We start from the raw sequence: 15,338 nt of genomic DNA, 5'->3' as shown, positions 1-15,338 counted from the left end.
TTCCAAGTGGAACTGTAAAAGCCAAGCTTGAGTTTCCCTAAGGCAGCCTGTCCAGACTCTCGCTCTCTCACTCTTTCTCCTCTCCAGATAAGTAATCTCCCCTCTTTCTCTTCCGCATCCTTTTCCATCTTCTCCATGTTCGTTTCCTTTGGTTTACCTGTGCCTCTAGTCCTGTTAGTGTCTGATACACAGCAGTCAGGTGCAAATAGGTGGACAGTGTTGATAGGCTACTTGTACTGGTAGGCTCTTATTTTCTGGTCATGCACAAAGGACAACATGCATGCAGGACAACGTGAACAAAGTGCATGGGGTCCTAAGGAGAGCTAATCCTGGGCTATGTGCATGGATGGGATGTTTGGGTCAGTGGTGGTGGCATTTCTTTGTGTTTGTGTCAGCGCTCAGGCCCCTCAGGCTTTTAATAGCATGTGATAAGGTGTGTGACTGCTGATATTTAGGGCGAGAGGTGTGTGTGAGAGCGAGGTTATATTTAGTGTTGATGAGTCATAAGGCATGTGTTCACCCATCCTGTCACTGCACGTGTGGTGAGACGAGATCTCTGGGAGAGGAAATCTCATGAAGGCTGGTGCACACACACACACCAACTTGACACTGAACCTATAGAAGGGTTGTTTGTTTAGCAACAAAACCGACGTGTGCGCAACTGGGGCAAAACATACGGGGTTCGCTTAGGTTGTTGTCAATATGTAAAATATATTTAGCCTCCAATGTTTATTGAAAACATAAATAAATTTGCACAATGAGCACTTGTTGTCTCTTAACTACATCGTTACAGTTGTTGGTTAGCTAGTTTGTGAATTTTTGCCATATTAGCATTGCCATGAAATCAGTCAAAACACCTCAAAACAAGACGTGGTATCAAGAACAAGATGAAACTAGCTGAAACGAGCCACTTAAATTTCCGCTTCTTGTCATTGTTGCTAGCCATCTGGCCATCCAGAATCACAACACAGACTTCTGCCCCATTGAAGCGTGCACATGGTTTCCGTGACTTTGTCGGCTAACCCATCTATTCCGTGGTGTCAGGGCTCTACACTGACCTTTTTGACAGTTGAAAAATCTAGGCACACACATACATTTAGGAGCACAATAAAAAATATTTAAGGTTAATAAAGCTAGAATCCTTAATTTTTCCTTAAAATTCCAGTTCACACAGCAAAATATTTAGGCACATATGCAAGTAAAATGATCGCACTGTAGAGCCCAGGGTGTCAAGTTGACAGGAGAGAGACGCCTGGTTTAATCATAATGGACTCCTTGACGTTCCCTAAATGCCCTTCCACACACACTTCCAGTCCACACACGCACACTCTGCCTCTCTCCACAGAAGAAGACCCTATTGACCTGCTGGCTCAGGCCATGTTTTGGATAAGGCCTTCATTTCCATTGCAAAGTTGCTCTGAGGCTGAGCATCCCTGGCCACTGTATGGAAATGGCATGACACAACATTCAAACACAAACAAATCATCCACCCACTACAGGTATGCTAGATCCCTGTGACCTTGGCCTGGTTATGAACAGATGCTGCTCTCTGGGTTCCTGGACACTGACTGAACACAGAGGAGTGGGGTTGAACCAACACCGTTTACCCCTAGCAGCAGGGGGAAATGGCTCTGACGTGCACACCCTCGCACCACTGATCAGTGTGTTCAGGAGCTGTCTTTGAATGAAAAATATCTAAACTCTCAGAAAATTAAATTAACGAACTTGAGGAGAAGCGCACTATACTACTGCATTACAAAATTTGATTATTTTGAAAGCAAATAGATTTATTACATTTTGCTCCGAAGACCGCTTTCAAAGATTCAAACAATTATAGGGGGGTGTCCTCCTGTCCAGACAGCCTTAGCTGGGGCCAGTGATGCAGCTCTGCTTTCCTGGTTACCGGCAGGATATGAAGTCAGGGTGGGAACTAGGGCTGGGCGATACGGACAAAATATATCACGATATTTCTTTACATTTATGACGGTATTTTATGTTGTTGAGTAATAAAAGTTCTAAATATGCTTTATGAGTAGGCCATGACCCTAGGTTGGCAACACAAATAAGTGATTTCAATGGGGCTTTCTCCATTTATACTGTTCAATCCAATTCCAAACAAAATTATTTCTACAATAACTTCTACATTTCCTGCACTTTTATTATAATTTACACCCTGTGCCACGCAGCATGATATGGGCAAAAAATATAGGCATAGTTTATTTATTTAACCTTTTATTTAACTAGGCAAGTCAGTTAAGAACACATTCTTATTTACAATGGCGGCCTACACCGGCCAAACCCGGACGACGCTGGGCCAATTGTGCGCCGCCCTATGGGACTCCCAATCACGGCCGGTTGTGATACAGCCTGGAATTGAACCGGGGGGTCTGTAGTGACACCTCAAGCACTGAGATGCTGTGCCTTAGACCGCTGCGCCACTCGGGAGCCCAAGTTAATTGGTTGGAATATAGTGGGCAGCACCTTGAATACATTGTTTGACATGACAACGAATGAATAAACCAGGGAGGAATTATTGATCGGGTACGCTTGTGGAAAGCAGCATGTCCCCAACATTGTTGCATCCATCTGACCATGCAGAGTGAAGAAAGTGCTCGTGACTCCGTGGTCGAGCAACTGCTCTCTCCTTAAGTGCCAGAGCAGGAGGAGAGGGAGAGAGAGACGACTCATGGTAAATGGAGTAAACTATAAAAACTGACATTATACGCGCTGGAGTTGTGTATCACATTTTAATAAACCAAACATTGAAATCCTGTTACAGAAGGTAAAGTAAAAACTCAAACCGGTCCGTGCATATATATACCGCCTAGCCCTAGTGGGAACAGGAAGAGACAGGCTGTTGGACAGGAACCTGTGTTTGTGTGTGGGTGCCATTATGATGCTGTGTTTGGCATTACTCAGTCAATCTATGTCAAAGAGCTAAGTGACTCGCGTACTGCAGTGGCTTAGATTAGAAGACATTAAGAGGGGGGCTTTGGATGGGCTTGGACGTTTTGTAGGAATCCAGGGAGGGGTAAATTCTATTTAGGAAGATAATTCAAGTTCCTGCTTGCCTTAGCATGATGCCCTCAGAAGTTGGTCAAATAGTTTGGCATCTCCGGAGTGAGAAAGATGGGTGACCCCTCCATCCATGCCATGGACAGGTTTGAGAGGATTTGTGTGTGTTGAGTGTGTGGACCGTGGGTTGTGGGCACATCCTGTAGCAAAGGTGATGCAGCTGCGTCCAGAAGGCTGAAGTGATCAAATGTCACCCGTTGCACTATGGTGTTAATGCTGGTATTTATGGACCTGTTACCTCTCATATGAACTTTAGTATATGCAAGTGTGTGTCTGTATGTGCTCCGTGTGTCTAGCCTGTTCGTGTTTCTAAACGTGTGCAGAGAATGTTGGTACAGTGTGTAAAAAAAGATAAAGCATTCTGACCCTACTTAGTGTCAGTCTGTCAATTGTGTGAATGTTTCTGACTGTATGTCTGTCTGTGCGTGTCTGTCTGTGCATGTCTAAATGTGTGTCTGTCTGTGCGTGTCTGTCTGTGCATGTCTAAATGTGTGTCTGTCTGTGCATGTCTAAATGTGTGTCTGTCTGTGTGTGTGTGTCTGTGCATGTCTAAATGTGTGTCTGTCTGTGTGTGTGTGTGTCTGTGCATGTCTAAATGTGTGTCTGTCTGTGTGTGTGTGTCTGTGCATGTCTAAATGTGTGTGTGTCTGTGTGTCTGTGCATGTCTAAATGTGTGTCTGTCTGTGTGTGTGTGTCTGTGCATGTCTAAATGTGTGTGTGTCTGTGTGTGTGTGTCTGTGCATGTCTAAATGTGTGTCTGTGTGTGTGTGTCTGTGCATGTCTAAATGTGTGTCTGTCTGTGTGTGTGTGTCTGTGCATGTCTAAATGTGTGTGTGTCTGTGTGTGTGTGTCTGTGCATGTCTAAATGTGTGTGTGTCTGTGTGTGTGTGTCTGTGCATGTCTAAATGTGTGTCTGTCTGTGTGTGTGTGTCTGTGCATGTCTAAATGTGTGTCTGTCTGTGTGTGTCTGTCTGTGCATGTCTAAATGTGTGTCTGTGTGTGTGTGTCTGTCTGTGCGTGTCTAAATGTGTGTGTGTCTGTGTGTGTGTGTCTGTGCATGTCTAAATGTGTGTGTGTCTGTGTGTGTGTGTGTGTGTGTGTGTGTGTGTGTGTGTGTGTGTGTGTGTGTGTGTGTTTTGGAGGGAGCTGTGTATTATTAGTCTATCTGAATAGCCGGTAGCTCTTTGGTATTTTAAGGGGGGCTTACATGGTGACCTGTAAAGACTTGGTCAGCAGCACACTGATCAGATGTCATCTGGACTGATCCGTTGTCTGTCTGTCTGGGGAATAGGCTGACTCTGTGAGCCAGGTGAGCATTTTTCCTGAAACAGCCCAGTGAGAGGGGAAGGAGACTGGTCAGCAGAGATGTGTGTCCTTGTGTACAGTCAGTCAGTCTGGGTTAATGTGGTATTAATTCTGCCTTAAGACTCCTAGTACACCTGTATTCCATTCTAAATACAGTGCATTCGGAAAGTATTCAGATCCCTTGACTTTTTCCACATTTTGTTACGTTACAGCCTTATTCTAAAACCAATAAATTATTTTTTTCTCATCAATCTACACACAATACCCCATAATGACAAAGCAAAAACAGTATTTTTGTATGTTTGCAAATGTATTAAAAATAGAAAACACAAACCTTATTTACATAAGTATTCAGACCCATGCTATGAGACTCTCAATTGAGCTCAGGTGCATCCTGTTTCCATTGATCATCCTTGAGATGTTTCTACAACTTCATTGGAGTCCAACTGTGGTAAATTCAATTGATTGAACATGATTTGGAAAGGCACATCTGTCTGAATGCCAAGCGTCACGTCTGGAGGAAACCTGGCACTATCCCTACGGTGAAGCATTGTGGTGGCAGCATCATGCTGTGGGGACGTTTTTCAACGGCAGGGGCTGGGAGACTAGTCAGGATCAAGGGAAAGATGAACAGAGAAAAGTACAGAGAGATCCTTGATGAAAACCTGCTCCAGAGCGCTCAGGACCTCAGACTGGGGCGAAGGTTCCAACAGGACAATGACCCTAAGCACACAGCCAAGACAACGCAGGAGCATGTAGCGTCATACCCAAGAAGACTTGAGGCTGTTAATGCTGCCAAAGGAGCTTCAACAAAGTACTGAGTAAAGGGTCTGAATGCTTATGTAAATGTCATATTTCAGTTTTTTTGTTCAAATTTCTACAAACCTGTTTTTGCTTTGACATTATGGGGTATTGTGTGTAGATTGATGAGGAAAAACAACTATTTAATCCATTTTAGAATAAGGCTGTAACATAAAGTGGAAAAAGTCAAGGGGTCTGAATACTTTCTGAAAGCACTGTATGTTCTAAAGCACTTAAAAGATAGGCCTTACTCAAATTCCTAGAGGTAGCTATACAAATAGCCTAGGATGTTGTGGAGTTACGCTCACTTCTGCCTTCCTTTAGCCTACAGTGTTAGCTTGCTTGTTTACGAGCTACAGCCTTTGTCCATGTGTCCTTCATAGCCCCAGGCTGCTCTCTGGGTTCACTACAGTAGCTCCTCCCATCTGTCTGAAGTCACTCAGCACCTACATATTAGCCCCACTCCACTTACTCCTCTGCTCTGTTCTGCTCAACGTGCCAGTGCCCCTGGCCTCACGTTGGCATGAAACTAACCTTGCCCACCTCCTGCCCCCTATGAGCACCCCAGCACCACAATGTGCCCACCACCATACTCCAAGACATTCAGTCCGAGGCGCGTTGACATTCCACCACAACCCGACCTCTGTCGTTCCTCATGCAGCCATGAGAAACTAGCATGGTGACAATAGCAAGGACCCCAGCTGAACAGCAGGCCTGTCAGACCTTCAGTGTCACTGTACAGTGTAGACGGATTATGTTTTTGTTAACTTATTTGTACCTCCGTACCATAGTTTGACAGGGTATACACAACTACTTCAGCATGTCAGTCAATCACACAGCTCCATAGGGTAGAATGCCATCCTTTTCCTGTCAGCTCTGCTGGCTGGAGGCTTCTAATCCATTTTGGGGTCTCCTGAGGATATTTCCCTCAAAAACGAGTCCATTGTTGTGCCCCTCCCTTAAAGTCTTGCAAGTCTCTCCAAAGTTCAGGCCAAAGTCAACATGTCTGCAGTGCTGGCAATGACCATTAGAGTGAGAATGTTATTTGCCAGTAGGTCAGACATTATTGGCAAGACGTGTCATTTGGGGCTGTGTCTGACGTCTGTGTGTGTGTGCGTTCTATGGAGACTGTGTGGAGGTGAAAAGGACCGCTTTGCTGAGCTCTGTGCTCCTATTGGGTTCCCAGGCTATGGCCTGGTCTGTCAGCAGATCACTGTGTCTTTGTCTCTCTGGCACACACTACAGGAACACTCTGTTTAATGCCTTACCTACCTCACTAACAGCCAACGGCCCAATGCCACGATACTGCTCATCAGCAAGTTCACACGCCTCTCTCTGTCTCTGTGTTTTTCATTTCTCTCTCCCTCTCTGACATTCTTGTGCCCCTCCCTAAAGTCTTGCAAGTGTCTGCAAAGTCTAAGCCAAACTCAGCATGTCTGCTGGCAGTAGGCTACCGTTGGCATGGATATTGACCAATGTTCAGGTCAGAGATGATTGGTCAAGAGACAAAGCCAGAGCAGTGTCAGTGTATTGCTTCATTAGTGTTGTATAATGTATGTCTGAGGTAGTGGTTATGTGGTGCCACTGAGGGTGGCAAGGAGTTGCCTACCTGACAGTCCCTTTGTGCCCTGTGCCGTCAACCTGTGTTTGTCTGTGTGTTTTTTAGTTCCTGTTTTTTTCCATGGCCCATTTCCTCCCTGTAGTTTTCCAGGATGCTGGATTAGAAATATTACTGTGGGGATTGCTGCTGCTGCCTGTGGTCTGAGGAGAACCAGCCAGTGTCTATCCCCTCCTCTGCTACTGGGCCAGGCACACACACACACACACACACACACACACACACTCCCCCGACTCCCTACGGGCAATTCCACGGTAACGGAATTACGCTTTGACTCAGTGTTTTCACTTTAAAATGTAGCCAAACAAAAACCATTGATTTCAAAGTTTAACAAACCATACAACTCTATGCACAAGGACTGCTTTTAACAATTTCGACAGAAAATGTTACAAAAACTAATTTAGAAGAACTATGCAGATGCAAACTTTGGGAACGGAATTACGGTAAAATCTCATTCAGGTTTTTATGCGACCAAAAACTCGGTTAAATATCTGCTCCAAATTAAGATTCAAAGATGTCTGCTGAAAGAATGGGGAGTCAGCTATGACGTGGCACCTTGAGTTTGAAAAAATCTATTTTGGTTATTGAACTACAGTAAGTGAAGTGGATTTACACCTTGTAACAGAATTACGGTAACGGAATTACATCATGGGTCCCTGGTCTGTACTACACAGAAATGCATAATTATGGATATAAATGTCATTCTGTTCAAATCTGAACCTATCATAAACATATGTTTCACAAGTTTGGACATCGCAGTACAGCAGAGTAGAGTACAATACAGCACAGTAGAGTACATGGCAGTAGAGTACATTACAATATACTGTACTACTGCATTGTATTGGACTGTACTCTATTGTGCTCTACTCACTGTACTGCACTGTGCTATCCAAACTTGTGAAACATAAGTCTATGATAGGTTCAGATTTGGTCCAGTCCGGTCCGTCTGTGGACGTTAACATCAAGGCCAGGGTGGACTGACCAACTTTCAACTACTTTTTAGCGTCCATGGACATCCGGTGTCAGTCGGTGCTCTGTGGGTGAGGCTGGAAAGAGAGGGGGCTCATGGGTAGGTTTCTGTAAGAGCTGGGAGAGGTGACATTTAACCAGAGAGAGAGATAGAGAGATAGGGGGAGGGGTTGCTGAACATAACAGTATGCCAGAAGAGGGAGGACATTAGAAGGTGACCCAACTGTGGTTTGTGACTATTATGATTTCCCATTGTATCCAATTCAGTTGCAGTAATTCCCTTAATAATTTTTTTGTTACGAGTTTTAATTAATATATAATTCATAAACAAAATTGATAGCAGTAAAATTACTATAACTCATTGCCAGGTCTACCATTACTTGATACTTTAATTGAGGGAGAGAAATTAGAAAATATCTTAAAGATATGTGGGCTTTATTAACGGAATTACAAGGTACAAGGCAATATTTCTTAAACTTACAGAAGGTAAACAATTTCTCCAAAATAAAATATGTGCTGATATTAGTTGGCAGGGGTCTTTACGTCAACATTATTGTGTTTTGATGTATTTCTGAAGCCTTTAATTATGCCTCATTTTTAAGATGATTGAAAAATGTATCTCTGACTTCATTTCACAAAAATATAGACTTAGCTTTCATTTGACACCCAATTTGATATGCTTCTATGAACTTCACATGTTGGTGCTCATGGGTCCTTTTCGATGGAAATGCTCCTACCTGTCCTGTTGTGACTGGCAATTCTGTGAATGAGAAGTTGGTATGTTCTCCCTTCTTGAAACAGATTAGCCTAGGCTACCACGAAGGGAAGGATTAGTGTCCACCCTGCAGCTCAGGAAACACAAGCACTCCCTGTTCTCTCTCTCTCTGCTGTACAGGGCCCTACTCCCAGTCAGCATGTTATGCCTAGCTAGTAGTTATAGGCAATGTTGGCAGTTTATCTTCAGAGGAATCTGGAAGACAACAAACACTGTTTTATTCCATGTTTTATGTTGCCCTTAAGACTACCTTTACCTTAACTGGCACCATTATTTGCACCAGACCGCTGTTTGTTCCATAATCAACATTCTGTGGCTCTCAAGGTTATTTGTCATAATTCAAACCGTTTGTTACTGTGTTTACCAGTGTGTTTGTGGCATATTTGACTGTCTTTGCAAATGTCAGTATGTGATGCTAGGCTGTATGTGGGCACTGGGTCTGCATTATTTTACCACCAGTCTTCACCCTCTCAGCCGTTGGTCTGAAATGAGGAAATGCAGCTTGTTGTGTGAGGTTGTTAAAACACTTCTGTCATACAGAAAAAAACAGCTGAGTTCAGTTCAGCCTCCATCCCTCCTCCCTCTCTCTGTTCTGCTTCTTTCCTTTTTTCTCTCCCCTCCCCCATGCTCCTTCCATCCCTCTTTGTTTGCTCCCTCTCTTCCCTCAATGGGTACCACCCAACAACCTGCTCCTGCTTGTGATTGGTGGAAGTGGGCTGAGTGGGCGGGTCTGTTTTTGTGCTTGTGAGTTTTACCAGTCAGAGCGAGCGCAGGCTGTCAGTGTCAGAAGGGTTTCAGTGGGCAGCAGGCGAGCCTTTCAGTCAGGCTGTGTCGCACTCAGACCACACTCTGCAGAGCAGCAGCTGCAGCGCACACCTTCATTTATCAACCTCGGGACACAAAGGACTTTCTGTTCATACACCCCTCTGCCTACTTTCTAAGGCCAGGAGGAAAAAAGGGATTTAAGATTGACAAACGCTGAGCCGATATTTCTCTCTCTCTATCTCTCTCTCTCTTCCTCCTTCCATTCCCTCTTTGTTTTCGTCTTGCAGAATCCCTCCTGCACAGAGGAGAGATCATCAAACCACAGAAAAGGAGGGATCAAAATAAACGACATCAACAGAGATACCCTGCGGTCTGCGTGTGTGGTCGTCCAACTGTCCTGTTGCGGCCCTGCAGCGCTGTGTCCCTGAGGAGGGAGGCTAATGCGTGTGGCGTCGCTGTGCTCAGGATCAGGGTCAGAGGAGGATGAGTCCGGCCGTGGAGGCTCAGACCATGCAGGCCAAGCAACAGCAAACACAGCAGCAGCTACAACACTATCTGGAGAAAGGGGTCCCGCTTGAGCCCTTCATGCACCAGGTGGGGGGCCACTGCTGCGTGCTGCGTTTCGGAGAGCAGACCATCTGCAAGCCCCTCATCCCCCAAGAGCACCAGTTCTACAAGAGCCTACCCAGCGCCATGAGGAAGTTCACCCCCCAGTACCGAGGTAAGACTGTACCCCCTAACCTCTGTTGCTGTGTTGTCTCTGTCTCTTTTGACCATATCCCATTCCCCCTCTTTCTGTATCTCTTGATTGGTATGGAATGCGGTTGGAAAAGAGGGTAGGTTTTTATTGCAGGTGCATGCATTTTCTTCTATGCACTTTTCCTTGTTCACGGTCCATGTTAGCGCATGGTTTTAGGGTGTAGGTTGTTTTTAGGGAGTCGAAGTGTGGATCAGGTGGGTTCTGTCAATTCTCTAAGGCCCAGGTTAGGACTTTGCAGGCCAGCCAGGATGCTGTGTGGTAGCCGGTGCTCTTGGACCTGGCCACAGGGGGACACTGTAGCAGTGGAGCACCACCAGGGTGTGCTGTCCTGTGTGTAGAAGCAGAGGTAAGTCACACAGACAGACCGGTAGGAGCTGTGTTTCTCTGCCCAGAGAGCAGGTAGAATGCAGTATAGTATGCATGAAGACAGGTTTAGCGAGTACGCGCGCACACACACACACACACACACAGAAATGCTTTCTAACGTGTTCAGAAATAATTCAGCGAGGAGAGGGTTAAATCATCATACAATGACACCAGTATCTAAGGCTTGAGGTTCAGAAGGCAGTGTGGACCTGCAGGGTCCTAACATCCACCATATCTTGTTAACTCTCACTGTTCACCACCAGTGCTGCGTCTCCCCTCTGCTGTTTAGCCGTTTAACAGTAGGTTATCTAACACTACGGGTCACTGCAGCTGTTTGTCTTTAGTACCTGACAGACAAGTGGAAGGTGAACCTGTGTACGTAAAAGGGGGGGCTTGCTCCCTCCTTTTTAACATTCTAAAACAAGGCTGTGGCTTGACACTCACAGTTGCTTTGGATCATATATACTCGCACCACAAAATGTGTTCTGATCTGATAGGATCCAATTAATCCTAGTCTTTATCTCACTTTTTATCTTCATCTTCAACCGTTTTCTCTTTGAGCTACTCTACCTTTCCATGTCAATTTGCAGCTGTTGTGTTCTATGCATCCCCACCCCAGAGGGGAATCATCCCCACAGAGAGATATGGTGGCTGGGTGAGGGGGTGGTTTTGGATGGGGCAGGGTAGGGCATGGCTCATGAGGGAGGGGGGTTAGAATGTTGTACATACGGGATGGGTAGAATGACGTGAGAGTGACTGAGTAACTGAAATAGGCTTTAGTTCATCCGTCTGGTCCATCTACAGAGACTATGTATGCTGTTGTGCTGTTCTCTCACTGTACAAGTTGTTTTAAGGCAATATGCATAGGTTTACATGATTTTGTGGTTTTTGGTACTCTATGGTGTTGGTGACAGTGTCTTTAAGGTGTTTTATTTATTTTTTTACTGTGTAATAATATTACTGCTATAATGGTTTGATAAAACAGCTCAAATCACTTAAAATAAATATTTTTTGATTGCATCTGCTCGAGCCTTGCGTGGTTTGTGTTTTGGAGTGACTTTCCTTTTCTGCATGATTGATCGTGTAATATTGGGAGTGTGTATGTTTACAACAACAACATACTGTACACAAATATAAACAAGATTTCCATATAGACACAGCCTCTATTTGTTGTCCCCAAGCCCCATATCTCCATCGCCCTCCACCTCTGTCGCTGTCTCTCTCTCTCTCTCTGGCTGTCTGGAGTTGGGAGATCTGTATCTGTATCTCTCTCTCTCTCTCTGTCTGAAGTTGGGAGATCTGTATCTCTGTTTGTTATAAAGTTGTTTGTCCAGGTCCTTTGATCTCTATCAGGTTGAGAGAAGCCAGGGCAGACGGCTCTGTAAGTTTTAAAAATGCTGGCGAGCAAAAAGAGTTTGGGGTAAGAGACTCAAAATACTTCCCAGTTTCTTGTTTGCTGCTGGGAAATTTAAATGCAGTGTTCCATCGAGAGAGTCAAAATAACCATTGCTTTGCTGTTTCTATGAGGTTGATATCTTACGGATTTGTCTACTTCCTTTCCTCTCTCTGTCTCTCAGGTGTGGTATCTGTGGGTTTTGAAGAGGATGAGGAGGGCAACCTGTGTCTCATAGCGTACCCCCTGCACAGTGACTCTGGGGTGGGGGACCTGGAGAATATAGATCTGTCGGTCAACGGCGAGCCATACAGCAAGATGCTGCAGTGGGGCAACAAGCAGCTGTCTGCCCGGAGTCTACTGGACTCACACGAAGACGAGGACAAGAGGTGAGACGGGACAGAGACGGATTGAAACACTGTTACGGAGACTTACTGTGACACTGATAAAGAGACATGCAGTGCACCAGAGTTGGTGATCGTTATGGTGAACAAATGCAATCACTGGCACATAACTGACAGACACACACAAACACAGAAAGCACTCTGAAATACACACTCTGAAATACACACTCTGAAATACACACTCTGAAATACACACTCTGAAATACACATACACACTCTGAAATACAAGCAGGCAGGACCCATCTGGTGTGAGTAGATGATGGTGTGGCCAGGCTGGGGTTAGTTAAAGCCAGAGGTTTATGGAACCACTACAGAGCCGTGATCTCCAGGCCAGGAGGGGCAGTGCAGGGGAAAGGGTAAAGGGTAGAGAAGAGACAGGACAGTCGAAGGTGATGCAATCTGACCAAGCTCACACTTATAATATGCTGATCTTTGTCATGTACCTTCCATACAACATTACCTGACACCTAGGTTGAGACACATTGTATCAAAGGTTCTAGAACGTAAACTTAATGGTACAATAGGGGACTCCCTCCCTGCTCTCCACCCCTCCTGACTCCCCTCTCTCCCCCAGTCATAAGCATGAGGAGGAGGAGCTGGAGTGGCTGCAGCAGGAGGAGGTGCCTCTGGAAGGCTGCAACGCCATCCAACACAACCCCTGGAGACTCCAACTCCAACAGGAACACCTGCAGAGGATGAAGGAGAACGCCAAGCACCGCAACCAGTACAGTATCCTTTCATTACCACAACCACTCTAAACATCAGGCAATCCATCACCTGCCTGCAGGGTTTGTCCATGTACCTGATCTTATTACTGTATACTACTGCTTATTTCTTCACTCTGCAGAATTTTGTGCCCAAAGTAGCCTCACAATCTTACAGATAATCGACTTGTGACATCTTTGTGTTTGTAAGTGAAGTAGATTGATGTGACGAAAGGCTAGAGATGGAATGGTGTCATGTCCGTCTGATGAATTAGTGTCCGCTGAGTGGGAGTCAGGTCTTCCTACTACATTAATGGAGAGCTGTCTCCAACCAGGTCCATTAGAACATGTGATTTTCCTGTAGTCAAAGGTTCCTTGACTCAGGACCCCTTCCCAGAATTCATCCTGCTGGAGAACCTGACGTGGCGTCACACGGTTCCATGCGTGCTGGACCTGAAGATGGGCACGCGGCAGCACGGTGACAACGTGTCCGAGGAGAAGAAGGTCATGCAAATCCGCAAGTGCCAGCAAAGCACCTCTGCCTCCATCGGAGTACGCCTCTGTGGCATGCAGGTGGGCACAATGTTAACTTGTGTGTTATTGATGGGGATGGGGCAGAATTGAAGAGCCTGAAATGATCTAGTGGGGGGGGCATAGCTTAGTTCTTGTTCAGAATGAAAAGGAAGAAATGTGTTTCTGAACCCCTCCATCTCCTACCTCTCTCTCAGGTGTACCAGTCAGACTCGGGTCAGCTCATGTTCATGGATAAGTACATTGGGCGTAAACTGACCCTGTCAGGCTTTAAGGAAGCCTTGTTCCAGTTCTTCCATGACGGGCGGCATCTGCGGCGTGAGCTGCTCTCCCCGGTGCTGCGGAGGCTCAGGGAGATGCAGGCGGCCCTAGAGAGCTGTGAGTCCTACCGCTTCTATTCCTCCTCCCTATTGATCATCTATGATGGCGAGCCGCCCTGCACACACACACACACACACAGGGCCCCCGAGGACGGTCTGTCTGAGGAGGAGGAAGTAGAAGAGGAAGATGATGAAGAGGCAGGTGCGTTTGGGTTTACCCGCAGTAGTAGTGGTAGCACTGGTGGTGGGCACCTGGCAGCCCGATCTGATACAAGCCTTGACCCGGCAGTGGACGTGAGGATGATTGACTTTGCCCACACCACCTGCCCCGACTTTGTGGAGGACAGTGTGGTGCACGAGGGCCAGGACAGTGGCTACATCTTTGGTCTGCAGAACCTCATCACCATCATCTCCAAGCTTGAGGACCACAGCACAGACTAAAACACACACAGTCTCCCTTCTCTCTTTTGGACTCATGGAAGAAACATCACACTGGACTACAGAGGCTGGACTTAGGGGCATGATGAACATTGCTGTAGCCTGTTTTCCACAGGGTCCTTGTTTCTGTTCTTGGTGCTTCTTTTGGGTGTTTTTGTTTGTGTCCGTACGGGATAAAAAGGGCCCTGATGGTTCATGTTTAAAGAGACATTTGCGATCTTCAGTTTAGTTAACTCAGTGAGTTGTCACCCTTATCTGCTTACTCTTTTACAAACTTGGTTATTTTACCCAGTGAAATGAAGTCCATGACTGCAAGCACGGATTCCAACTGTCCCAAGGTGCCTGCCTTATACACACACAAACACATGCACTGATGTTGTGTGCTACTGATAGGGCAGATTTGAGAAAGCAAAAGAGAGAAACTGCTGTATCTGTGTGAAATTAAAGTTGATGAGAGAAAAGGGAAAACATCTTCAATTTTTCTACTATACCAGTTTATTTTGCTGTCCCGCTCCCTTCGCATTCAAAGAACAGACTGCGGTATATTCAGATAGCTATTAGATTACATACAAAGGCCTTGTACAGGTAACTGCCCAAATCAAGGAAACACCAACATAAAGTGTCTTAATAGGGAGTTGGGCCACCACGAGCCAGAACAGCTTCAATGCACCTTGGTATAGATTCTACAAGTGTCTAGAACTCTATTGGAGGGATGCAACACCATTCTTCCACAATAAATTCCCATCATTTTGTGTTTTGTTGATGGTGGTGGAAAACGCTGTCTCAGGTGCTGCACCAGAATCTCCCATAAGTGTTCAGTTGGGTTGAGATCTGGTGACTGAGACACACACACATAAAATACCAAATGATACTAAAATACACACACACCCTTTAAACCCCCTATGCTCCTTTGAGACGTCTCTTTCAAAGTCACTGAGATCTCTTCTAGCCATGGTAGCCAAAATAGTGGGCATCTGGGCGTTTTCATACATGACCCTAAGCATGATGGGATGTTAATTGCTTAATTAACTCAGGAACCACACTTGTGTGGAATCACCTGCTTTCAATACACTTTGTATCCCTCATTTACTCAAGTGTTTCCTTTATTTTGTCA

At 45.6% G+C, this 15,338-nt stretch overlaps 1 protein-coding gene across 2 annotated transcripts in view; it reads left to right on the top strand.

Moving 5' to 3' along the window:
* Positions 1-14,879, top strand: part of LOC121574978 (inositol hexakisphosphate kinase 2) — a 29,293-nt gene extending 14,414 nt beyond the window's left edge. For both annotated transcript variants that reach the window (XM_041887694.2, XM_041887695.2), the window contains 5 exons: positions 9,596-10,029; positions 12,012-12,216; positions 12,806-12,960; positions 13,333-13,508; positions 13,664-14,879. In XM_041887694.2, coding sequence (XP_041743628.1) covers positions 9,792-10,029; positions 12,012-12,216; positions 12,806-12,960; positions 13,333-13,508; positions 13,664-14,227 — 1,338 coding nt within the window. In that variant the 5' untranslated portion in view covers positions 9,596-9,791 and the 3' untranslated portion in view covers positions 14,228-14,879. The remainder of the gene's footprint in view (positions 1-9,595; positions 10,030-12,011; positions 12,217-12,805; positions 12,961-13,332; positions 13,509-13,663) is intronic.
* The last annotated feature ends 459 nt before the right edge of the window (positions 14,880-15,338 follow it).

Source organism: Coregonus clupeaformis, chromosome 10 (genome assembly GCF_020615455.1).
Source record: "Coregonus clupeaformis isolate EN_2021a chromosome 10, ASM2061545v1, whole genome shotgun sequence".
In the NCBI taxonomy this organism is placed as follows: Eukaryota; Metazoa; Chordata; class Actinopteri; order Salmoniformes; family Salmonidae; genus Coregonus; species Coregonus clupeaformis.
This window is presented reverse-complemented; position numbering and strand designations above follow the sequence as displayed.